Below are 27,409 nucleotides of genomic sequence, written 5' to 3' on the forward strand. Positions count from 1 at the left end.
CAACTTTAGCAAAGGTTTAATCCCATTAGCAAAGATAACAAATTCTGAAAGCAGGAAACAAATTACAGAATAAACGTTTTTTATCTCAGTCAAACTATAATTCTCACAGCTCTGCTGAGAGAAATTACCTCCCTCAAAATAAGTTTTGAAGACCCCTGAGCTCTGTAGAGATGAACCGGATCATGCAGGGAATACAATGAGTTGCTGACTGAAATATTTGATGCATAGAAAAAGCGCCAAAAAACGGCCCCTCCCCCTCACACACAGCAGTGAGGGAGAACAGAAACCGTCAGAAAAACAGATTAAGCAACTGCCAAGTGGAAAAATAGTGCCCAAACATTTATTCACACAGTACCTCAGCAAATGAAAACGATTTTACATTCCAGCAAAAACGTTAAACATAATCTCTAGTTATTAAACAGCTTTATGTATTTCTTACAGTGTAATTCTAGTGAAGTACCATTCCCCAGAATACTGAAGTGTAAAGTATACATACATGACATTATATCGGTATGGCAGGATTTTCTCATCAATTCCATTGTCAGAAAATAAAAACTGCTACATACCTCTATGCAGATTCATCTGCCCGCTGTCCCCTGATCTGAAGTTTACCTCACTCCTCAGATGGCCGAGAACAGCAATATGATCTTAACTACTCCGGCTAAAATCATAGCAAAACTCTGGTAGATTCTTCTTCAAACTCTGCCAGAGAGGTAATAACACACTCCGGTGCTATTTTAAAATAAACTTTTGATTGAAGATATAAAACTAAGTATAATCACCATAGTCCTCTCACACATCCTATCTAGTCGTTGGGTGCAAGAGAATGACTGGGAGTGACGTAGAGGGGAGGAGCTATATGCAGCTCTGCTGGGTGAATCCTCTTGCACTTCCTGTTGGGGAGGAGTAATATCCCAGAAGTAATGATGACCCGTGGACTGATCACACTTAACAGAAGAAATTCAACACCTCTTAACAAGGAACGAATATACTCCATCTTAAAGAGATAAGTAGATTTGTCAGTGTCAATATCCGAGGTAGGATCTTCTGAATCAGATAGATCCTCATCAGAGGAGGATAATTCATTATGTTGTCAGTCATTTGAAATTTCATCAACTTTATGAGTAGTTTTAAAAGACCTTTTACGTTTATTAGAAGGCGGAAAAGCAGACTAAGCCTTCTGAATCGCATCAGCAATAAAATCTTATATTCACAGGGATATCATGTACATTATATGTAGAAGGAACAACAGGCATACTAGTACTGATGGATACATTCTCTGCATGTAAAAGCTTATCATGACAACTATTACATACTAAAGCTGGAGATATAATCTCCGCTAATTTACAACAGATGCACTTAGCTTTGGTAGAACTGTTATCAGGCAGCAGGGATCCAACAGTGGTTTCTGAGACAAGATCAGATTGAGACATCTTGCAAATGTAAAAGAGAAAAACATATAAAGCAAAATGATCAATTTCCTTATATGGCAGTTTCAGAAATGGGAAAAAAATGCAAACAGCATAGTCCTCTAAGCATAGAAAAAAGAAAGCATATAGGAAGTGGGGTTTAAATAATTAAATTATTTGGCGCAAAGTATGACGCACAACGCAAAATGAAATTTTTTGGCGCCTAACATTCGGAAACGACGCAACTCGCGTCATGGCAAACGTAACCTTGCAAGGAAACCCTGCATCAACTGAGACGCCGGCAATGACGAATTTGTGTCACCGATCATACCTTTGCGCCAAGAATGACGCAATAAACATCAGCATTTTGCGACCTCGCGAGCCTAATTTTACCCGTGAAAATTAATGAAAAAGCAGTCAATTTGAAGACAGACTATACCCCAGGTAAGAAAAAATAAATTCCTAAATAGGTTTCCCAATTTTGAAACTGATCGTCTGCAAAAGGAAATATACATAAACCTGACTCATGGCAAATATAAGTACAATACATATATTTAAAACTTTATATTAATTCATAAAGTGCCAAACCATAGCTGAGAGTGTCTTAAGTAATGAAAACATACTTACCGAAAGACACCCTTCCACATATTGCAGATAGACAAACCAGTACTGAAACAGTAACAGTAGAGGTAATGGAATATGAGAGTATATCGTCGATCTGAAAAGGGAGGTAGGAGATGAATCTCTATGACCGATAGAGAACTTTTGAAAAGATTTCCAGTGAGGAAAACCATAGAATCAATAGGCGATACTCTTCACATCCCTCTGACATTCACTGTACTCTTAGAGGAATCGGGCTTCAAAATACTGAGAAGCGCATATCACAGAAGAAAATCAAGCACAAACTTACTTCACCACCTCCATAGGAGGCAAAGCTTGTAAAACTGAATTGTGGGTGTAGTGAGGGGTGTATTTATAGGCATTTTGAGGTTTGGGAAACTTTGCCCCTCCTGGTAGGATTGCATATCCCATACGTCACTAGCTCATGGACTCTTGCCAATTACATGAAAGAAACACTTCTGATTCAGGACAGTCCCATCCTACTTTATGCAACATACGTAGGAAAAGAGGAGACACTCCTCCTTAATCCAGAGGTTATATGCCCACCAGTACTGTATATGGGTTCTATATGTATGAAGTAGGTCATTTTTCCTAGTGGCCTGAATGTTGCACACCTTTTCTCCATATTATGAGCATGTTAATAGAGACATTTGTCTAGAAGATTAGTACTTGTAATTATATACTCAGAAAAAAACAATTTAACAAAATCACTCTGGATACTTAATTGATTTGACTACATAAAATTTATTCTTTGCCTTTTATAAAAAGTTTATATAACCAGCTCCTCTATTTGAATTCTAACATTTCAAGAAGCAATGTGGTCTGTACTGAAACCACTCATTAAAGGGATAGTGTACTGTAAAATGGTTAACTCCTTAACCTTCCAATGACTAGTTATACCAGCTGAGTATAAAATGTAAGGGAAATTGAACCATATGCTGATATTTCATATACAAAAATAAACATAAAAGGAGCAGATTGGCTGAGCTTGCAAGCAGACCGCCTTATTTTCTCTTTATGCACAATTTCCTCCTTATCGTATCACCGCCTGTATACACAAAAGGTCAATACATAGAGAAGTTTAACATTTAAGCACCTCTCTTCCACCACCCATTAGTAGTGTGATTTCTTTGCCTTTATATAACTTTTATACAGCCAATACTGTAGTACTGGAATATTATGTATAGGTGATGGATTCAACAGACAAAAACAAAATTAAAAAAAAATTCTCTCTTTCCGGACAAAGAGTCCACAACGTCATTCCAATTACTAGTGGGATATTCAACTCCTGGCCAGCAGGAGGTGGCAAAGAGCACCCCAGCAAAGCTGTTAAGTGCAACTTCCCGTACTCATAACCCACAGTCATTCAGTCAAAAGAAAATGGAAAAAGAAAAAACACAATGGTGAAAAGGTGCCTGAGGTTTACTCAAAAAAAACCTGCCAAATTAGAATTAAAAAGAGGGCAGGGTCGTGGACTCTCCATGTCCGGAAAGTAATTTACCAGGTAAGCATACATTTTGTTTTCTTTCCTATGACCTGGAGAGTCCACAACGTCATTCCAATTACTAGTGGGAACCAATACCCAAGCTAGAGTACACAGAAAAACAAACAAGGAGGGAGAAAGAGACAGGAGGACCTAATCAGAAGGTACCACCGTTCTAAGAACTGTTCTCCCCAAAAGAAGCCTCAGCCGATGCAAAAGTATCAATTTAGTAGAATTTGGAAAAAGTATGCAGAACGAACCATGTTGCCACCTTGCAAAACTGTTCCACAGAAGCTTTATTTTTGAAAGCCCAAGGAGAGGAGACAGCCCTAGAGGAATTCTCTCAGGAGGCTGCTGTCCAGCAGTCTCATACACAAAACGAATCAAACTTCTCAACCAGGGAGACAGAGTAGTAGAAGTGGCCTTCTGACCCTTATGTTTTCCGGAGAAAACAACAAATAGGGCAGAAGATTGCCGAAACTCCATAGAAACCAGTAAGTAAAATTGTAGAGCGCGCACAATAACCAAGTAATGCAAAAGACGTTCCTTATGAGAAGGATTAGGACAAGAGAGGACAAACAATTTCCCAATTAATGATTCAATCTGACACCACCTTAGGGAGAAACACAATTTAGTACGAAGGACCACCTCATCTGCATGAAAGATAAGGTACGGGGGAATCACACTGCAGAGCTGAACGCTCAAAAACTCTGCAAGTGAATAAAAAGCAAGGAGAAACAAAACCTTCCAAGACAACAATTGTATATCAACATGATGTTAAGAACTAGATTAAGGCTCCAAGGAGGAGCAACCGGATTAAACACAGGCCTGATTCTGACCAAGGCCTGTATAAAAGCTTGAACATCTGGTAAGTCTGCCAGACGTTTGTGCAAAAGGATAGACAGAGCAGAAATCTGACCCTTCAGATTACTGACTGATGAACCTTTTTCCAGGCCATCCTGAAGTAAAGAAAAAAAAATGGAAATCCTCACCTGGCTCCAGGAGAAACCTTTAGATTTGCACCAATAAAGATATTTACGACATATTGTAAAATTGCGAATAATAGGTTTGCGGGCCTGAAACAAGTATCAAAGACCGCTTCAGAAAAACCACGTCTAGACAGAACTAGGCAATCAATCTCCAAGCAGTCAGCTTTAGAGAATCCAGGTCTGGATGGAAGAAAGGACCCTGAATTAGGTCAAAGGTAACTTTCAAGAAGGTAGAGATATGATCCTTACTAGATCCATAAACTAAGTACAGTGATGTCATGCAGAAGCTATTAGGATTACCAATGCTCTCTCCTGATTGATATAAGCAATGACCTTGAACCAAACCTAGGAACCTTGGCGTTTTGGCTGGACGCCATCAAATCCAACTCTGGAACCCCTCACCTGAGGGTTATCTGAGAGAACACTACCGGATGGAAAAACCACTCCCCTGGATAAAAAGGTATGTCTGCTCAGAAATCTGCCTCCTAATAGTCCACTCCAGGAATGTGGATAGCAGATAGACAATTGTGAGCTGCCGCCCACTGCAGAATGCGAGTCACCTCCATCATGGCCAAGGAATTTAGAGTTCCTCCCTGGAGGATGATGAAAGTCACTGAGGTGATGTTGTCCGACTGGAATCTGATAGACCGGACTAAAGATAATTGACGCCAAGCTGTCAAGGAATTGAAGATTACTCTCATCCAAGATGTATATGGGAAGAAAGACTCTTCCCGAGAGCACGGCCCTGAGCTTTCAGAGAACTATAAATTAGTCCTGAAAAAGCTTTGTTTTTGCAAACCAGATAATCATGTCTTGTTTAGTTCTTGCAGGCTCCCAAACATCTCCCTAGCCTAACAGGCTTGCATCCGTAGACAATACCCAGAAAGATCTCAGTAAGCAAGTGCCCGAGACCGATGTTCCTGAGAAATCCACCAATAGATATAGTCTCGATCCATATTTATCCTCTGCGAGAAATCGGAATGGTCTCTGTTCTATTGACTGAGCATGCAAAGTCACATAGGTGGCAGATGGAACCAAGCAAAAGGATGTCGTCCATGAAAACAACCATCAGACCAATCACCTCCATGAATTAAGTCACTGATGGACAAATAGCAAACTGGAGAGAAATGCAAAAAGAAGTTTGGATTTCCCGACGTCCGTTAGGACAATCTTCATGGACAGGGAATCTTTGATTGTCTCCTGGAAACACACTCGAGAAACTGGAACTAGAGAACTCTTCCAGAATCACTTTCCACTCGTGGGAACGAAGAAGAGATAACATCTCTGTATGAGATTATGCTAGATGAAAGAGGACGCCTGAACCAAGATGTAGTCTAAAAAAAGGCTTCCCTTCAATTTCCCTGGATCTGATCACAGCCAATAGAGCCCCCAGAACCTTTGAATATTCTGTGAGCCGTGGCTAGACCAAACTAAAGTGTAACAAACTGGAAATGCTTGTCCAGAAAGAAAAACCCTCAGAAACTGATGATCCCAGTGAATGAGTACAACAAGGTACGCGTCCTTCAGGTCTTAGGTCGTCATGAACTGAACCTCCTGAACCAATGGAAGAATGGAATGAATAGTTTCCATCTTGAAGGACGGAACCCTGAGGAACCTGAATAGTCATTTTGAGTCTAGGATGGGACGGAAAACTCCCTCCTTTTGGGGAACCTTAAAGAGATTTGAATAGAATCCTTAACCCTGTTCCTCTGGAGGAACTGGAACAATAAGTCCCAGGGAGGAAGGGTCTAATACGCAGTATAAGAAAGCCATCCTCTTACCTGATTGAGGAAGTCTGACAGGAAAAATTTGCCACTTTGGAGGGTAAGATTTGATTCCTATTTGTAACCCTGGGATACTAAGTCCACAGCCCACAAAAAAAAAGGTCTGAGTAACAACCTTGACTCTGTTCTATCTCGGGAACTACAATAATAACCCCCAGAGTCTCAGTCTGTTTCTCTTTCCCTGAGCCACCAGAGGTGTTTCGAAAAACTGAATAAGGGGTGAAATCCTCGTACTGAATTAGACTCAGCGGAAGGCTTCTTGGATTCCTTGTCCTAGAGCTAAGGGGAACCTTTGAGTTGAAAAGCCACAAAGCTAACAACTAGGCTACATTGGCTGCTTTTCTTAAGAAGCCAAGGCCGCCCAGAGGTCGTCCTAGGGGAGGGGGTTCTGTCACAGCCGTGCCCTGATAACAGACAAACTTCAAAGCTAAGGCCACTAAAAGATCCTTGAGGACTGGAAAGGACACAGCAATGTCTAGGGACAATCATGAGACCTCTGTTAACGATTCACTCTGAGACTTATAGAAGAAATATACATGAAAACTATACATGTCATGTATATAAACTAGTCTCTTCAATATGAGAGAAAGTATCATTAAATAGCTATACTAAAAAATATAGAAAAATACATGTTGGAAAAACTCCCCATACATAACAATAAAGGAATAATACATATGATACGAACATATGAAAAAGACTCCTTCATAGAGAGATTAATACATTGACTCTCTGTATCAGACAGGAAAAACACAATTTAAAATAAATTTTAGGGCACTAGGTAGCCAAAAACGTCTTGTGGCCACAATTCATGCTACCAACAGCGTGATAGTCTCCTATATAAAGAGACTCCTATGCATATTAACACACATAAAATAAATATAAATTAAAATGTAGAACAGCAAAAGTAATACAAATAATTTGAGTTCTTATAACAAAAAAAATCTGTTTCCTCTAAAATTGACAAAGAACCAATACTCTCCTCTAAAATGGACTGCTGCCTTTTTACAGTCTCTCTCAAAGGACTGTAAATATAGTGCTTTTGGGGTATAGATGGCGCAGGTCCTATATGTTTCGCTCTAGATATATAAAAATCTCTGAAGACAAAGGAAATTGGCTTGATGTATGTATATATGTCAAATGATATGAGTGCAGTATATGCTCTCCATAAGATATGAAATGTCGGCCGGTCTGGAGAAAAACCCCTCGATAGATGATGTGCAGCCAAGCTGGGGAAGAGAATACGCCAATGATTAAAGTGTAAAAACTCTTGAAATAAAAACAAGCAGTAACTTACTCCGTGAAATCCAAATATCGGCGATGTCACAGCAAAAAACAGCAAACACATGTAGTAGTGATTAAAAAAAAGAACAAAGCATTTATTAGTTAGCTCAGCCCAATGTGTTTCTACGATAAAAACATCTCAAGAGCAATGATAAAAGCAGGTAAAAAGTTTACCTTCTTTTATCATTGCTCTTGAGAAAGAGCAATGATAAAAGACCACCATATAAAGCGATCCTACTTTAATAAAGCATTAAAAATCACCCACAGGGGAAAAGATAAATTGCCTTAAATAAAGTTTCCATACTAAGAGACTTAGTATAAGAATGTGGGAAAGCACTTCTGACCCTCACATAGAGAAAACATATGGTGCTAAAAACAGGCACACACAGCCAACTGTCGGGAGGAAAAAAAGATGGCGCCTACATGTTGATCGTACTGAGCATAAAGCGCAATAACTCCTCCCAAAGATGAGTGATATATAAACATCTCACATATGTTAAAACGCTAATAAACTCCCAAATTAAATTTAGATAGCATCGATAGCGAACAGGCTGCGACTATGCTGCAGCACTGTCATTCCGCTGACTCGCAAGTTCTGACGGGAAGGAAAAAGAAGCAGTCATAAATATAAGCATGCATAAGCAAGAAATGTCTCCTTAAACACTACTGCTGCTATATGTAAGCAGAGAAAAAGTACATATGTATTTAATAGAATACCAAACTGTCGCTACTGCACTAAGCAGGACGATACCCAGATGCAGTGGAATCCCTCTGAGGTGGATCAGTTCATGCCAAATAAAGCCCTTATAGAAAAAAGGGGATAATAAAAATGAACCCTGCACCAGAAGTATCACCTCATAAGTAGATAGTGCCGCTATATGTAAGCAGAGTAAAGGTACATCAAAAAGGGCTGCATAGAAACGGTTAGCCTACTTAAACGAAACATGCGGTTGTCTCTAAAAATGTTTTAAAATGGAGAGATAAAAACCGCCGTCCCAGGGAGAGTGACTCCAAGTATGGATAAACAACTTCACTAGAAGTCATATAGTCTGAGGCCAAATCCACCTCCCCGATTGCCCACCCTCACTGGAGGGTCGCCAGCATATAAATAAAAAATCCCTCACCCCTATTTTGCCTAGATCACTAGTCATGGGGACAGATATACAGGGACTCACTGTTTGAAGTCTGCAATCTTCTCACCGACTCTAAGGTTTAACAGAATCAGCCGTTCTCTGCAAGGGACCTGTAGAGAGATAAAGAACAGAGTAACCAACTCTGGCTTTCAGACAAGGGGTAGCAATAATGTTAGAAAAAAAGCAAAGACAACCTTGCCGCTTTCTAACTGCTTAAAAGCCACCACTCTTATTTAAGAGATTGACGTGGACACAGCTAGACCCCAATCCCTGCTTGCAGGGAAAAGTACCCATAAAAGGATTTAATATCTTCAGACACCAACTTTGCACATCCTCCATTGACAGGCAAAGAGAATGACTGGGGGTTATGGGTAAGGTAAGTTACACTTAACAGCTTTGCTGGGGTCCTCTTTGACATCTCCTGCTGGCCAGGAGTTGAATATACCACTAGTAATTAGAATGATGTCGTGGACTCTCTCTGTCATAGGAAAGAAATTAGATATATCAAATGGGGAAAAAAACAAAACGAAAGCTAAGGAGTGATTTGTAAACTATTAAATAAAGTTCAGCAGGTAAAATGGTTTATGGGGAACACATTAAAGGGGAGAAAAGATCACAGTACACTGTCCCTTTAACGGTTTACTTTTTTAAATATCAATTTCATGTACAAATAACCAGACATTTGAGATTCAGGATACATGTATTGTAGTTAGACATAACCACTGGTTGTTCCAATAACAAAATAAGTGCATTAGAGGTACAATGGTTATCTTTTAGCATGAAACACTGGCCTACAGAAAAAAATGCCAGAGATTAAAGTATTTCCAATTCAGTACAACTGTAAGGAAATTTCATGAGTATCTACAAAAATAATTTTATTATACCATAGGACTTTTGCAGGAGATTCAAATAAGAACTTATTGAACTGAAAAAAAAAAAATGAAAATAAAAATAAAATAAAAAATGTACATACAGCTTTGCTTGGCTGGTAAAAAAAAATCTTACAATTTAATTCCAAAAAACGAAAATCTAAATAGTGACTGCTTAATTCATTCCTGTACTTCAAGCAGGGGTAAAAGCTTTAATTGTATGGCAAAGAGAATGATTTCCTTCTATATGGAGCATACGCAACAGGTAATTGTCTTTAGCTTATTACAGAGGAAATATTCTCTGTTGCATGGCAGGGAGTAACCTCAGTAGGAAAACAAAATTTAATGGCATATACATTTACGATCTGTATAAATTAATAACTGAAATTCCAGAATGTAGACTTCAGGTGCAATTCATTTCCAGTATATTCCTCAGGGTTTTGCTCTTTGAAAGAAAACCTGCAAGAATAAATTAAACACAATTAGATGATGATTAACAAATTAAATTTATAAAGCCTATTTAGAAAGAATTAATACCTTTAGGTAGTTTTTAAAAACTTTAGCATCAGGTTGCTGTAGAGCTTGACAAAATTCCTGCAATATAAAAAAGATATAAATTTATAACTGAGCACTTCTGGCTCTACGCATGCAGCCATCCCCTGCAATACTGATCCCCCACCTCCGTTTGTTTATCCTCACATTATTGCCCCCCTAAAAAGTGCAGTTTTTGCCTATTTAAAAAGTAGGTAGACTAGTAACTTTTTCCCTGACTTTTTTCTCTCCATCCACTGGCAAATAATATTTTTATATGTACGTACAAACCATTAAACTTTAACAGGGACACAAAAGTACAAAACGGAAATACTCAGGAGAGCATATCAATGCACTATTGCTTGCATATACCCATGTTTCACTATAATGGGGTTAAACAGTAAATTTCTGCTCTGAGCATATTTGGGACCTATCTGAATTACAGCTGGCGAACAAATGATGAGTCATATGTGCATAGCCATGGACCACCAACCATGTTCAGCTCAGGAATAGAAGTGCATTGCTGCCCTGGTGATGACCCTTTTGCAGGAAATGCAAGCAACAGTGGAATAATAACAGTCCAATTCTATTTTCTTAGCATACACATTTCAATGTCAATGTCTTTAAAGGTAACATATTTTGGTACTAGTTGAGTATACTGCAATGAAGGCTTCAGTGTAACTCCTCAAATCTTTCAAAGTGAAAATCTTTAAAGTGAATTTATATAGGAATCTAACAAATGTTGAAGGGAAAAAAAAGAAAAAACTAAAACAAACGTTTTTAACATTACTATGTGAATGAACTGCTATTTATGCGTTTTCCTCTCATTTTAACTTTTACAGCTTCAGGGCTGCAGATCAACCCAAAAGATTATACTATACCACGTCCTGTTATTTCATAACAGGTCATGACAAAAGCAGAGAAATTACTGTACCTGAATAATTTCTGGTGCTACTTGCTGAGAGGGCAGATATTCTTGCTGTAAATACTGAATGCATTCCGGCCCCTAAAAAGAAAAAAAAATGTAAAAATTTAGAAAAATGAACACTAACAGCCAAAAGTTTTACAAAAACAGAATTTATGTTTACCTGATAAATTACTTTCTCCAACGGTGTGTCCGGTCCACGGCGTCATCCTTACTTGTGGGATATTCTCTTCCCCAACAGGAAATGGCAAAGAGCCCAGCAAAGCTGGTCACATGATCCCTCCTAGGCTCCGCCTACCCCAGTCATTCGACCGACGTTAAGGAGGAATATTTGCATAGGAGAAACCATATGTTACCGTGGTGACTGTAGTTAAAGAAAATAAATTATCAGACCTGATTAAAAAAACCAGGGCGGGCCGTGGACCGGACACACCGTTGGAGAAAGTAATTTATCAGGTAAACATAAATTCTGTTTTCTCCAACATAGGTGTGTCCGGTCCACGGCGTCATCCTTACTTGTGGGAACCAATACCAAAGCTTTAGGACACGGATGAAGGGAGGGAGCAAATCAGGTCACCTAAATGGAAGGCACCACGGCTTGCAAAACCTTTCTCCCAAAAATAGCCTCAGAAGAAGCAAAAGTATCAAATTTGTAAAATTTAGAAAAAGTGTGCAGTGAAGACCAAGTCGCTGCCTTACATATCTGATCAACAGAAGCCTCGTTCTTGAAGGCCCATGTGGAAGCCACAGCCCTAGTGGAGTGAGCTGTGATTCTTTCAGGAGGCTGCCGTCCGGCAGTCTCATAAGCCAATCGGATAATGCTTTTAATCCAGACAAAGTTTGTCTGAAATCCTTAGTAGCTGCTAAGTAAAATTTGAGAGCACGAACTACATCCAAGTTGTGCAACAAACGTTCCTTCTTTGAAACTGGATTAGGACACAAAGAAGGCACAACTATCTCCTGGTTAATGTTTTTGTTAGAAACAACTTTTGGAAGAAAACCAGGTTTAGTACGCAAAACCACCTTATCTGCATGGAACACCAGATAAGGAGAAGAACACTGCAGAGCAGATAATTCTGAAACTCTTCTAGCAGAAGAAATTGCAACCAAAAACAAAACTTTCCAAGATAATAACTTAATATCAACGGAATGTAAGGGTTCAAACGGAACCCCCTGAAGAACTGAAAGAACTAGGTTGAGACTCCAAGGAGGAGTCAAAATTTTGTAAACAGGCTTGATTCTAACCAGAGCCTGAACAAAGGCTAGAACATCTGGCACAGCTGCCAGCTTTTTGTGAAGTAACACAGACAAGGCAGAAATCTGTCCCATCAAGGAACTTGCAGATAATCCTTTTTCCAATCCTTCTCGAAGGAAGGATAGACTCTTAGGAATCTTAACCTTGTCCCAAGGGAATCCTGCAGATTCACACCAACAGATATACCAAATTATGTGGTAATTTTTCTGGTTACAGGCTTTCAGGCCTGAACAAGAGTATTAATAACAGAATCTGAGAACCCTCGCTTTGATAAGATCAAGCGTTCAATCTCCAAGCAGTCAGCTGGAGTGGGTCGAACGGACCTAGAACAAGAAGGTCTCTCAAAGGTAGCTTCCATGGTGGAGCCGATGACATATTCACCAGATCTGCATACCAAGTCCTGCGTGGCCACGCAGGAGCTATCAAAATCACCGACGCCCTCTCCTGATTGATCCTGGCTACCAGCCTGGGGATGAGAGGAAACGGCGGGAACACATAAGCTAGTTTGAAGGTCCAAGGTGCTACTAGTGCATCCACTAGAGCCGCCTTGGGATCCCTGGATCTGTACCCGTAGTAAGGAACTCTGAAGTTCTGACGAGAGGCCATCAGATCCATGTCTGGAATGCCCCACGGTTGAGTGACTTGGGCAAAGATTTCCGGATGGAGTTCCCACTCCCCCGGATGCAATGTCTGACGACTCAGAAAATCCGCTTCCCAATTTTCCACTCCTGGGATGTGGATAGCAGACAGGTGGCAGGAGTGAGACTCCGCCCATAGAATGATTTTGGTCACTTCTTCCATCGCTAGGGAACTCCTTGTTCCCCCCTGATGGTTGATGTATGAACTTGGCCCTCGCTAGCTGAGGCCAAGCTTTGAGAGCATTGAATATCGCTCTCAGTTCCAGAATATTTATCGGTAGAAGAGATTCTACCCGAGACCAAAGACCCTGAGCTTTCAGGGATCCCCAGACCGCGCCCCAGCCCATCAGACTGGCGTCGGTCGTGACAATGACCCACTCTGGTCTGCGGAAGGTCATCCCTTGTGACAGGTTGTCCAGGGACAGCCACCAACGGAATGAGTCTCTGGTCCTCTGATTTGCTTGTATCTTCGGAGACAAGTCTGAATAGTCCCCATTCCACTGACTGAGCATGAACAGTTGTAATGGTCTTAGATGAATGCGCACAAAAGGAACTATGTCCATTGCCGCTACCATCAAACCTATCACTTCCATGCACTGCGCTATGGAAGGAAGAGGAACGGAATGAAGTATCCGACAAGAGTCTAGAAGTTTTGTTTTTCTGGCTTCTGTCAGAAAAATCCTCATTTCTAAGGAGTCTATTATAGTTCCCAAGAAGGGAACCCTCGTTGACGGAGATAGAGAACTCTTTTCCACGTTCACTTTCCATCCGTGAGATCTGAGAAAGGCCAGGACAATGTCCGTGTGAGCCTTTACTTGAGGAAGGGACGACGCTCGAATCAGAATGTCGTCCAAGTAAGGTACTACAGCAATGCCCCTTGGTCTTAGCACCGCCAGAAGGGACCCTAGTACCTATGAGAAAATCCTAGGAGCAGTGGCTAATCCGAAAGAAAATGCCACGAACTGGAAATGCTTGTCCAGGAATGCAAACCTTAGGAACCGATGATGTTCCTTGTGGATAGGAATATGTAGATACGCATCCTTGAAATCCACCTTGGTCATGAATTGACCTTCCTGGATGGAAGGAAGAAGTGTTCGAATGGTTTCCATCTTGAACGATGGAACCTTGAGAAACTTGTTCAAGATCTTGAGATCTAAGATTGGTCTGAACGTTCCCTCTTTTTTGGGAACTATGAACAGATTGGAGTAGAACCCCATCCCTTGTTCTCCTAATGGAACAGGATGAATCACTCCCATTTTTAGCAGGTCTTCTACCCAATGTAAGAATGCCTGTCTTCTTATGTGGTCTGAAGACAACTGAGACCTGTGGAACCTCCCCCTTGGAGGAAGCCCCTTGAACTCCAGAGAATAACCTTGGGAGACTATTTCTAGCGCCCAAGGATCCAGAACATCTCTTTCCCAAGCCTGAGCGAAGAGAGAGAGTCTGCCCCCCACCAGATCCGGTCCCGGATCGGGGGCCCGCATTTCATGCTGTCTTGGTAGCAGTGGCAGGTTTCCTGGCCTGCTTTCCTTTGCTCCAGCCTGGCATAGGTCTCCAGGCTGGATTGGCTTGAGAAGTATTACCTTCCTGCTTAGAGGACGTAGCCCTTGGGGCTGATCCGTTTCTGCGAAAGGGACGAAACTTAGGTTTATTTTTGGTCTTGAAAAGACCTATCCTGAGGAAGGGCGTGGCCCTTGCCCCCAGTGATATCAGAGATAATCTCTTTCAAGTCAGGGCCAAAGAGTGTTTTCCCCTTGAAAGGAATGTCAAGCAATTTGTTCTTGGAAGACGCATCCGCTGCCCAAGATTTTAACCAAAGCGCTCTGCGCCACAATAGCAAACCCAGAATTTTTTCGCCGCTAACCTAGCCAATTGCAAGGTGGCGTCTAGGGTGAAAGAATTAGCCAATTTAAGAGCACGAATTCTGTCCATAATCTCCTCATAAGAAGAAGAATTACTAATAATCGCCTTTCATAGCTCATCAAACTAGAAACACGCGGCTGCAGTGACAGGGACAATGCATGCAATTGGTTGTAGAAGGGAACCTTGCTGAACAAACATCTTTAGCAGACCTTCTAATTTTTTATCCATAGGATCTTGGAAAGCACAACTATCTTCTATGGGTATAGTGGCGCGCTTGTGTAGAGTAGAAACCGCCCCCTCGACCTTGGGGACTGTCTGCCATCAGTCCTTTCTGGGGTCGACTATAGGAAAACAATTTTATAAATATGGGGGGAGGTACTAAAGGTATACCGGGCCTGTCCCATTCTTTACTAACAATGTACGCCACCCCGCTTGGATATAGGAAAAGCTTCGGGGGGCCCCGGGGCCTCTAAGAACTTTTCCATTTTACATAGTGGTTCTGGAATGACCAGATAATCACAATCATCCAAATTGGATAACACCTCCTTAAGCAGAGCGCGGAGATGTTCCAACTTAAATTTAAAAGTAATCACATCAGGTTCAGCTTGTTGAGAAATGTTTCCTGAATCTGAAATTTCTCCCTCAGACAAAACCTCCCTGGCCCCCTCAGACTGGTGTAGGGGCCCTTCAGGAACCATATCATCAGCGTTCTCATGCTCTACAGAATTTTCTAAAACAGAGCAGTCGCGCTTTCGCTGATAAGTGGGCATATTGGCTAAAATGTTTTTGATAGAATTATCCATTACAGCCGTTAAATGTTGCATAGTAAGGAGTATTGGCGCACTAGATGTACTAGGGGCCTCCTGTATGGGCAAGACTGGTGTAGACGAAGGAGGGGATGATGCAGTACCATGCTTACTCCCCTCACTTGAGGAATCATCTTGGGCATCATTTTTACTAAATTTTTTTATGACATAAAATACATATATTTAAATGAGAAGGAACCTTGGTTTCCCCACAGTCAGAACACAATCTATCTGGTAGTTCAGACATGTTAAACAGGCATAAACTTGATAACAAAGCACAAAAAACGTTTTAAAATAAAACCGTTACTGTCACTTTAAATTTTAAACTAAACACACTTTATTATTGCAATTGCGAAAAAGTATGAAGGAATTGTTCAAAATTCACCAAAATTTCACCACAGTGTCTTAAAGCCTTAAAAGTATTGCACACCAAATTTGGAAGCTTTAACCCTTAAAATAACGGAACCGGAGCCGTTTTTATATTTAACCCCTTTACAGTCCCTGGAATCTGCTTTGCTGAGACCCAACCAAGCCCAAAGGGGAATACGATACCAAATGATGCCTTCAGAAAGACTTTTCTATGTATCAGAGCTCCACACACATGCAGCTGCATGCCATGCTGTCCTCAAAAACAAGTGCGCCATACCGGCGCGAAAATGAGGCTCTGACTATGATTAGGGAAAGCCCCTAAAGAATAAGGTGTCTAAAACAGTGCCTGCCGATATAATCATATCAAAATACCCAGAATAAATGATTCCTCAAGGCTAAATATGTGTTAATAATGAATCGATTTAGCCCAGAAAAAGTCTACAGTCTTAATAAGCCCTTGTGAAGCCCTTATTTACTATCTTAATAAACATGGCTTACCGGATCCCATAGGGAAAATGACAGCTTCCAGCATTACATCGTCTTGTTAGAATGTGTCATACCTCAAGCAGTAAGAGACTGCACACTGTTCCCCCAACTGAAGTTAATTGCTCTCAACAGTCCTGTGTGGAACAGCCATGGATTTTAGTTACGGTGCTAAAATCATTTTCCTCATACAAACAGAAATCTTCATCTCTTTTCTGTTTCTGAGTAAATAGTACATACCAGCACTATTTTAAAATAACAAACTCTTGATTGAATAATAAAAACTACAGTTAAACACTAAAAAACTCTAAGCCATCTCCGTGGAGATGTTGCCTGTACAACGGCAAAGAGAATGACTGGGGTAGGCGGAGCCTAGGAGGGATCATGTGACCAGCTTTGCTGGGCTCTTTGCCATTTCCTGTTGGGGAAGAGAATATCCCACAAGTAAGGATGACGCCGTGGACCGGACACACCTATGTTGGAGAAACCTCCATTTTTATTGAATTTTATGTAATGTCTCATCCCATCACACTTCCTTCTCCTAACACTTGGTGTCACACAAAATTGAATCATCCTTTTCCATACCACGGTCGGGCTTCATGGCCCAGGGAAGTCTTTCTTAGTCTGTAATCTTAGCAATGGCTTCAACCTGTCAATCCTGCAACTCAAATTCTTCTTTTCAAGTTGATGACTCGTGGCTTTGGGTCTACAAGACTAGGGGGGGTTCCCTCCAGTTTCCAAGTGCCTTTTGAAGGTGTAAGAAACTGCATTCACTATCAACTTGGCCTTCTTAGCAATTTTGGTAAAGGACAGAACTACACTTTTATAAGTATACATTATCTTTTATTTTAACCTTTGACAGTTTACTTCTTACCTTGGTAACATTTCACATTATCCACTGGGACTTGAACTGATTTTACATTAAATTAAAAACTGGAAAAATGGTGGTGTTATAAAACAATTAATTGGTAGTGACTATATTTGCAGGTGTTATATAATACACATAACACACATACTGTTTAAAATGCCAGTGCATAGACCATATAAAGGCACATTTCATGTGTCCGTACATACATGTAACATTTTAATAGAGGACCCCCCCCCCCCACAAAAAAAAAAAACTAACAAAAAAAAAAAAAACTTACTCTTCTGAGATAAATGGTTTTCATTGTTACTGCACTTTCAGATAAAGCCTGTGGGGAAAAAAAATGTTAAAAGAAATTTAAAAACAGCCATAATAGTTGCTTTTCCTACACGTTCTGTACAAATAACCTAGTCATAAAAATTATTGCATACACAACAATTTCTGCATAACTGCTGGTATTGGTTTCCCAAAAATATTAAAGTCACATATCTGTGGAAGCTTATTGTATTCCTTTTTATTTATGATTAATACCTTGTTACATTAGAAGATAAATAGTTAAAAAAAAAAATGGAACAGAAAACCCTTGTTGGGGCCTAGTGAGTGCTGCATTAAAGTTCAAGCCAAGATATTGACATATTGGTAATTTTAACCCCTTAACGACATACGTAGTACAGGGTACGTCTTGCACAAACTGGTCTTTAAAGACTAGCGACGTACCCTGTGCGACGTTGGGGTTGAAAGCGGCTGGAAGCAATCCTGATCGCTTCCAGCCGCTTTCCGGTTATTGCAGTGATGCCTCGATATCGAGGCATCACTGCAATAACATTTTTCCCCATCCGATGTAGAGAGAGCCAGTCTGTGGCCCTCTCTGCACCGGACATCGGTGGCCGCAATCGTTGGTGGGTGGGAGCCGACGTGGGAGGCGGGTGGGCGGCCATCGATGGATTTCTAAGAGCAGTGGTGGGCGGAATCGTGGGAGGGGTAGCTAGGGGGCACGCACGTGCACGGGGGAGGCGGGCGCGTGGGAACCATTACACTATGGAACAGTTAGAGGGAGAGAGGGGGAATAAAAATTTATTAAAAATTATAAATAATCAAAGTGATCTGGGAGGGGGTGGGGGGGGAAGCTACACTACAGAAAAATGGGGAAAAAAATTAAAGATATATTTTTTTGTAAACTGGCAGACAGCTGCCAGTACCCAAGATGGCTCCCAATAATGTAGAGGGGGAGGGTTAGAGAGCTGTTGGGGGGGGGGGGGGGGAGATCAGGGAGGTTTGGGGCTAAGGGGGATCCTACACAGCAGCATATGTAAATATGCTATTTAAAAAAACAACAAAAAAAAACACAACATAATTTATGTAAGAACTTACCTGATAAATTCATTTCTTTCATATTAGCAAGAGTCCATGAGCTAGTGACGTATGGGATATACATTCCTACCAGGAGGGGCAAAGTTTCCCAAACCTCAAAATGCCTATAAATACACCCCTCACCACACCCACAATTCAGTTTAACGAATAGCCAAGAAGTGGGGTGATAAGAAAAAAGTGCGAAAGCATAAAAAATAAGGAATTGGAATAATTGTGCTTTATACAAAAAAAAATCATAACCACCACAAAAAAAGGGTGGGCGTCATGGACTCTTGCCAATATGAAAGAAATGAATTTATCAGGTAAGTTCTTACATAAATTATGTTTTCTTTCATGTAATTAGCAAGAGTCCATGAGCTAGTGACGCATGGGATAATAAATACCCAAGATGTGGAACTTCCACGCAAGAGTCACTAGAGAGGGAGGGATAAAATAAAGACAGCCAATTCCGCTGAAAAAATAATCCACAACCCAAAATAAAGTTTTAATCTTATAATGAAAAAAACTGAAATTATAAGCAGAAGAATCAAACTGAAACCGCTGCCTGAAGTACTTTTCTACCAAAAACTGCTTCAGAAGAAGAAAACACATCAAAATGGTAGAATTTAGTAAAAGTATGCAAAGAAGACCAAGTGGCTGCTTTGCAAATCTGATCAACCGAAGCTTCATTCCAAAACGCCCAGGAAGTAGAAACTGACCTAGTAGAATGAGCTGTAATCCTTTGAGGCGGAGTTTTACCCGACTCGACATAAGCATGATGAATCAAAGATTTTAACCAAGATGCCAAAGAAATGGCAGAGGCCTTCTGACCTTTCCTGGAACCGGAAAAGATAACAAATAGACTAGAAGTCTTTCGGAAACCTTTAGTAGCTTCAACATAATATTTCAAAGCTCTAACTACATCCAAAGAATGCAACGATCTTTCCTTAGAATTCTTAGGATTAGGACATAATGAAGGAACCACAATTTCTCTACTAATGTTGTTAGAGTTCACAACCTTAGGTAAAAATTTAAATGAAGTTCGCAACACCGCCTTATCCTGATGAAAAATCAGAAAAGGAGATTCACAAGAAAGAGCAGATAACTCTGAAACTCTTCTAGCAGAAGAGATTGCCAAAAGGAACAGGACTTTCCAAGAAAGTAATTTAATGTCCAGAGAATGCATAGGTTCAAACGGAGGAGCTTGTAAAGCCCCCAGAACCAAATTAAGACTCCAAGGAGGAGAGATTGACTTAATGACAAGTTTGATACGAACCAAAGCCTGAACAAAACAATGAATATCAGGAAGATTAGCAATCTTTCTGTGAAACAACACAGAAAGAGCAGAAATTTGTCCTTTCAAAGAACTTGCAGACAAACCTTTATCCAGACCATCCTGAAGAAATTATAAAATTCTAGGAATTCTAAAAGAATGCCAGGAAAAATGATGAGAAGAGCACCAAGAGATGCAAGTCTTCCAGACTCTATAATATATCTTCCTAGATACAGTTTTACGAGCCTGTAACATAGTATTAATTACGGAGTCAGAGAAACCTCTATGACCGAGAATCAAGCGTTCAATCTCCATACCTTCAAATTTAAGGATTTGAGATCCTGATGGAAAAAAGGACCTTGCGATAGAAGGTCTGGTCTTAACGGAAGAGTCCATGGTTGACAAGTAGCCATCTGAACAAGATCCGCATACCAAAACCTGTGAGGCCATGCTGGAGCCACCAGCAGAACAAATGAACGCTCCTTTAGAATCTTGGAAATCACTCTTGGAAGAAGAACTAGAGGCGGAAAGATATAGGCAGGATGATACTTCCAAGGAAGAGACAATGCATCCACAGCTTCCGCCTGAGGATCCCTGGATCTGGACAGATACCTGGGAAGCTTCTTGTTTAGATGAGAAGCCATCAGATCTATTTCTGGAAGTCCCCAGAATTGAACAATCTGAAGAAATACTTCTGGGTGAAGAGACCATTCGCCCGGATGTAATGTTTGGCGACTGAGATAATCCGCTTCCCAATTGTCTATACCTGGGATGTGAACCGCAGAAATTAGACAGGAGCTGGATTCCGCCCATACAAATATTCGAGATACTTCTTTAATAGCCAGAGGACTGTGAGTCCCTCCTTGATGATTGACATATGCCACGGTTGTGACATTGTCTGTCTGAAAACAAATGAACGACTCTCTCTTTAGAAGAGGCCACGACTGAAGAGCTCTGAAAATCGCACGGAGTTCCAAAATGTTGATTGGTAATCTCGCCTCCTGAGATTCCCAAACCCCCTGTGCTATCAGAGACCCCCATACAGCTCCCCAACCTGTTAGACTTGCATCTGTTGAGATCACAGTCCAGGTTGGAGGAAAAAAAGAAGCCCCCTGAACTAAACGATGGTGGTCTGTCCACCACGTCAGAGTGTCGTACATTCGGTTTTAAAGATATTAATTGTGATATCTTTGTATAATCCCTGCACCACTGGTTCAGCATACAGAGCTGAAGAGGTCGCATGTGAAAACGAGCAAAGGGGATCGCGTCCGATGCAGCAGTCATAAGACCTAGAATTTCCATGCATAAGGCTACCGAAGGGAATGATTGAGACTGAAGGTTTTGACAAGCTGAAACCAATTTCAGACGTCTCTTGTCCGTTAACAACAGAGTCATGGACACTGAATCTATCTGGAAACCTAAAAAGGTTACCCTTGTCTGAGGAATCAATGAACTCTTTGGTAAATTGATCCTCCAACCATGTTCTTGAAGAAAAGATACAAGTGATCTGGATGAATCGGAATATGCAGATATGCATCCTGTAAATCTATTGTGGACATATAATGCCCTTGCTGAACAAAAGGCAGAATAGTCCTTATAGTTACCATTTTGAATGTTGGTTTTCTTACATAACGATTCAATATCTTTAAATCCAGTACTGGTCTGAAGGAATTCTCCTTCTTTGGCACAATGAATAGATTTGATTAGAACCCCAGACCTTGTTCCAGAACTGGAACAGGCACAATTACTCCAGCCAACTCTAGATCTGAAACACATTTCAGAAACGCTTGAGCCTTCACTGGATTTATTGGAACGCGAGAAAGAAAAAATCTTCTTGCAGTAGGCCTTATCTTGAAACCTATTCTGTACCCTTGAGAAACAATGTTCTGAATCCAAAGACTGTGAATCGAATTGATCCAAATTTCTTTGAAAAATCGTAATCTGCTCCCTACCAGCTGCGCTGGAATGAGGGCCGCACCTTCATGTGGACTTGGGAGCTGACTTTGGCTTTCTAAAAGGCTTGGATTTATTCCAGACTGGAGATGGTTTCCAAACTGATACCGTACCTGTTGGGGAAGGATCAGGCTTTTGTTCCTTATTGTAACGAAAGGAACGAAAACGATTAGCAGCCCTATATTTACCTTTGGATTTTTTATCCTGTGGTAAAAAAGTTCCTTTCCCCCCAGTAACAGTTGAAATAATAGAATCCAACTGTGAACCAAACAATTTATTACCTTGGAAAGAAAGGGAAAGCAAAGTTGACTTAGAAGACATATCAGCATTCCAAGTTTTAAGCCATAAAGCTTTTCTAGCTAAAATAGCTAAAGACATATACCTGACATCAACCCTAATGATGTCAAAGATGGCATCACAAATAAAGTTATTAGCATGTTGAAGAAGATTAACAATGCTATGAGTATTATGGTCTGTCACTTGTTGTGCTAAAGCCTCCAACCAGAAAGTTGAAGCTGCAGCAACATCCGCCAAAGATATAGCAGGCCTAAGAAGATTACCTGAACATAAAAACAGAATTTATGTTTACCTGATAAATTACTTTCTCCAACGGTGTGTCCGGTCCACGGCGTCATCCTTACTTGTGGGATATTCTCTTCCCCAACAGGAAATGGCAAAGAGCCCAGCAAAGCTGGTCACATGATCCCTCCTAGGCTCCGCCTACCCCAGTCATTCGACCGACGTTAAGGAGGAATATTTGCATAGGAGAAACCATATGATACCGTGGTGACTGTAGTTAAAGAAAATAAATTATCAGACCTGATTAAAAAACCAGGGCGGGCCGTGGACCGGACACACCGTTGGAGAAAGTAATTTATCAGGTAAACATAAATTCTGTTTTCTCCAACATAGGTGTGTCCGGTCCACGGCGTCATCCTTACTTGTGGGAACCAATACCAAAGCTTTAGGACACGGATGAAGGGAGGGAGCAAATCAGGTCACCTAAATGGAAGGCACCACGGCTTGCAAAACCTTTCTCCCAAAAACAGCCTCAGAAGAAGCAAAAGTATCAAACTTGTAAAATTTGGTAAAAGTGTGCAGTGAAGACCAAGTCGCTGCCCTACATATCTGATCAACAGAAGCCTCGTTCTTGAAGGCCCATGTGGAAGCCACAGCCCTAGTGGAATGAGCTGTGATTCTTTCAGGAGGCTGCCGTCCGGCAGTCTCGTAAGCCAATCTGATGATGCTTTTAATCCAAAAAGAGAGAGAGGTAGAAGTTGCTTTTTGACCTCTCCTTTTACCAGAATAAACAACAAACAAGGAAGATGTTTGTCTAAAATCCTTTGTAGCATCTAAATAGAATTTTAGAGCGCGAACAACATCCAAATTGTGCAACAAACGCTCCTTCTTCGAAACAGGTTTCGGACACAAAGAAGGCACGACTATCTCCTGGTTAATGTTTTTGTTAGAAACAACTTTTGGAAGAAAACCAGGTTTAGTACGTAAAACCACCTTATCTGCATGGAACACCAGATAAGGAGGAGAACACTGCAGAGCAGATAATTCTGAAACTCTTCTAGCAGAAGAAATTGCAACCAAAAACAAAACTTTCCAAGATAATAACTTAATATCAACGGAATGTAAGGGTTCAAACGGAACCCCCTGAAGAACTGAAAGAACTAAGTTGAGACTCCAAGGAGGAGTCAAAGGTTTGTAAACAGGCTTGATTCTAACCAGAGCCTGAACAAAGGCTTGAACATCTGGCACAGCTGCCAGCTTTTTGTGAAGTAACACAGACAAGGCAGAAATCTGTCCCTTCAAGGAACTTGCAGATAACCCTTTCTCCAATCCTTCTTGGAGAAAAGATAGAATCTTAGGAATCTTTACCTTGTCCCAGGGGAATCCTTTAGATTCACACCAACAGATATATTTTTTCCATATTTTGTGGTAAATTTTTCTAGTTACAGGCTTTCTGGCCTGAACAAGAGTATCAATAACAGAATCTGAGAACCCTCGTTTTGATAAAATCAAGCGTTCAATCTCCAAGCAGTCAGCTGGAGTGAGACCAGATTCGGATGTACGAACGGACCTTGAACAAGAAGGTCTCGTCTCAAAGGTAGCTTCCATGGTGGAGCCGATGACATATTCACCAGATCTGCATACCAAGTCCTGCGTGGCCACGCAGGAGCTATCAAGATCACCGACGCCCTCTCCTGATGGATCCTGGCTACCAGCCTGGGGATGAGAGGAAACGGCGGGAATACATAAGCTAGTTTGAAGGTCCAAGGTGCTACTAGTGCATCTACTAGCGTCGCCTTGGGATCCCTGGATCTGGACCCGTAGCAAGGAACCTTGAAGTTCTGACGAGAGGCCATCAGATCCATGTCTGGAATGCCCCACAGTTGAGTGATTTGGGCAAAGATTTCCGGATGGAGTTCCCACTCCCCCGGATGCAATGTCTGACGACTCAGAAAATCCGCTTCCCAATTTTCCACTCCTGGGATGTGGATTGCAGACAGGTGGCAGGAGCGAGTCTCCGCCCACTGAATGATTTTGGTCACTTCTTCCATCGCCAGGGAACTCCTTGTTCCCCCCTGATGGTTGATGTACGCAACAGTCGTCATGTTGTCTGATTGAAACCGTATGAACTTGGCCTTCGCTAGCTGAGGCCAAGCCTTGAGAGCATTGAATATCGCTCTCAGTTCCAGAATATTTATCGGTAGAAGAGATTCTTCCCGAGACCAAAGACCCTGAGCTTTCAGGGATCCCCAGACCGCGCCCCAGCCCATCAGACTGGCGTCGGTCGTGACAATGACCCACTCTGGTCTGCGGAAGGTCATCCCTTGTGACAGGTTGTCCAGGGACAGCCACCAGCGGAGTGAGTCTCTGGTCCTCTGATTTACTTGTATCTTCGGAGACAAGTCTGTATAGTCCCCATTCCACTGACTGAGCATGCACAGTTGTAATGGTCTTAGATGAATGCGCGCAAAAGGAACTATGTCCATTGCCGCTACCATCAAACCTATTACTTCCATGCACTGCGCTATGGAAGGAAGAGGAACGGAAAGAAGTGTCCGACAAGAGTTTAGAAGTTTTGATTTTCTGGCCTCTGTCAGAAAAATCCTCATTTCTAAGGAGTCTATTATTGTTCCCAAGAAGGGAACCCTTGTCGACGGAGATAGAGAACTCTTTTCCACGTTCACTTTCCATCCGTGAGATCTGAGAAAGGCCAGGACTATGTCCGTGTGAGCCTTCGCTTGAGGAAGGGACGACGCTTGAATCAGAATGTCGTCCAAGTAAGGTACTACTGCAATGCCCCTTGGTCTTAGCACCGCTAGAAGGGACCCTAGTACCTTTGTGAAAATCCTTGGAGCAGTGGCTAATCCGAAAGGAAGCGCCACGAACTGGTAATGCTTGTCCAGGAATGCGAACCTTAGGAACCGATGATGTTCCTTGTGGATAGGAATATGTAGATACGCATCCTTTAAATCCACCGTGGTCATGAATTGACCTTCCTGGATGGAAGGAAGAATTGTTCGAATGGTTTCCATCTTGAACGATGGAACCTTGAGAAACTTGTTTAAGATCTTGAGATCTAAGATTGGTCTGAACGTTCCCTCTTTTTTGGGAACTATGAACAGATTGGAGTAGAAACCCCATCCCTTGTTCTCCTAATGGAACAGGATGAATTACTCCCATTTTTAGCAGGTCTTCTACACAATGTAAGAATGCCTGTCTTTTTATGTGGTCTGAAGACAATTGAAACCTGTGGAACCTCCCCCTTGGGGGAAGTCCCTTGAATTCCAGAAGATAACCTTGGGAGACTATTTCTAGTGCCCAAGGATCCAGAACATCTCTTGCCCAAGCCTGAGCGAAGAGAGAGAGTCTGCCCCCCACCAGATCCGGTCCCGGATCGGGGGCCAACATTTCATGCTGTCTTGGTAGCAGTGGCAGGTTTCTTGGCCTGCTTTCCCTTGTTCCAGCCTTGCATTGGTCTCCAGGCTGGCTTGGCTTGAGAAGTATTACCCTCTTGTTTAGAGGACGTAGCACTTGGGGCTGGTCCGTTTCTACGAAAGGGACGAAAATTAGGTTTATTTTTGGCCTTGAAAGACCTATCCTGAGGAAGGGCGTGGCCCTTACCCCCAGTGATATCAGAGATAATCTCTTTCAAGTCAGGGCCAAACAGCGTTTTCCCCTTGAAAGGAATGTTAAGTAGTTTGTTCTTGGAAGACGCATCCGCTGACCAAGATTTCAACCAAAGCGCTCTGCGCGCCACAATAGCAAACCCAGAATTTTTCGCCGCTAACCTAGCCAATTGCAAAGTGGCGTCTAGGGTGAAAGAATTAGCCAATTTGAGAGCACGGATTCTGTCCATAATCTCCTCATAAGGAGGAGAATCACTATCGATCGCCTTAACTAGTTCATCGAACCAGAAACACGCGGCTGTAGTGACAGGGACAATGCATGAAATTGGTTGTAGAAGGTAACCTTGCTGAACAAACATCTTTTTAAGCAAACCTTCTAATTTTTTATCCATAGGATCTTTGAAAGCACAACTATCTTCTATGGGTATAGTGGTGCGTTTGTTTAAAGTAGAAACCGCTCCCTCGACCTTGGGGACTGTCTGCCATAAGTCCTTTCTGGGGTCGACCATAGGAAACAATTTTTTAAATATGGGGGGAGGGACGAAAGGTATACCGGGCCTTTCCCATTCTTTATTTACAATGTCCGCCACCCGCTTGGGTATAGGAAAAGCTTCTGGGAGCCCCGGGACGTCTAGGAACTTGTCCATTTTACATAGTTTCTCTGGGATGATCAAATTCTCACAATCATCCAGAGTGGATAATACCTCCTTAAGCAGAGCGCGGAGATGTTCCAACTTAAATTTAAATGTAATCACATCGGGTTCAGCTTGTTGAGAAATTTTCCCTGAATCTGAAATTTCTCCCTCAGACAAAACCTCCCTGGCCCCCTCAGACTGGTGTAGGGGCATTTCAGAACCATTATCATCAGCGTCCTCATGCTCTTCAGTATCTAAAACAGAGCAGTCGCGCTTACGCTGATAAGTGGGCATTTTGGCTAAAATGTTTTTGATAGAATTATCCATTACAGCCGTTAATTGTTGCATAGTAAGGAGTATTGGCGCGCTAGATGTACTAGGGGCCTCCTGAGTGGGCAAGACTCGTGTAGACGAAGGAGGGAATGATGCAGTACCATGCTTACTCCCCTCACTTGAGGAATCATCTTGGGCATCATTTTCAGTGTCACATAAATCACATTTATTTAAATGAGAAGGAACCCTGGCTTCCCCACATTCAGAACACAGTCTATCTGGTAGTTCAGACATGTTAAACAGGCATAAACTTGATAACAAAGTACAAAAAACGTTTTAAAATAAAACCGTTACTGTCACTTTAAATTTTAAACTGAACACACTTTATTACTGCAATTGCTTAAAAGTATGAAGGAATTGTTCAAAATTCACCAAAATTTCACCACAGTGTCTTAAAGCCTTAAAAGTATTGCACA

The 27,409-nt window shown here is 41.5% G+C and overlaps 1 protein-coding gene across 2 annotated transcripts in view; it reads right to left on the reverse strand.

Moving 5' to 3' along the window:
• Nucleotides 1-2,754: 2,754 nt before the first annotated feature.
• XPOT (exportin for tRNA) overlaps nucleotides 2,755-27,409 on the reverse strand; it is a gene marked incomplete in the record, with an annotated part of 287,196 nt that continues 262,541 nt past the window's right edge. For both annotated transcript variants that reach the window (XM_053716840.1, XM_053716839.1), the window contains 4 exon segments: nucleotides 2,755-10,028; nucleotides 10,107-10,163; nucleotides 11,035-11,106; nucleotides 17,585-17,632. In XM_053716840.1, coding sequence (XP_053572815.1) covers nucleotides 10,002-10,028; nucleotides 10,107-10,163; nucleotides 11,035-11,106; nucleotides 17,585-17,632 — 204 coding nt within the window.

This window comes from Bombina bombina, chromosome 6 (genome assembly GCF_027579735.1).
Source record: "Bombina bombina isolate aBomBom1 chromosome 6, aBomBom1.pri, whole genome shotgun sequence".
NCBI classification, from domain to species: Eukaryota; Metazoa; Chordata; class Amphibia; order Anura; family Bombinatoridae; genus Bombina; species Bombina bombina.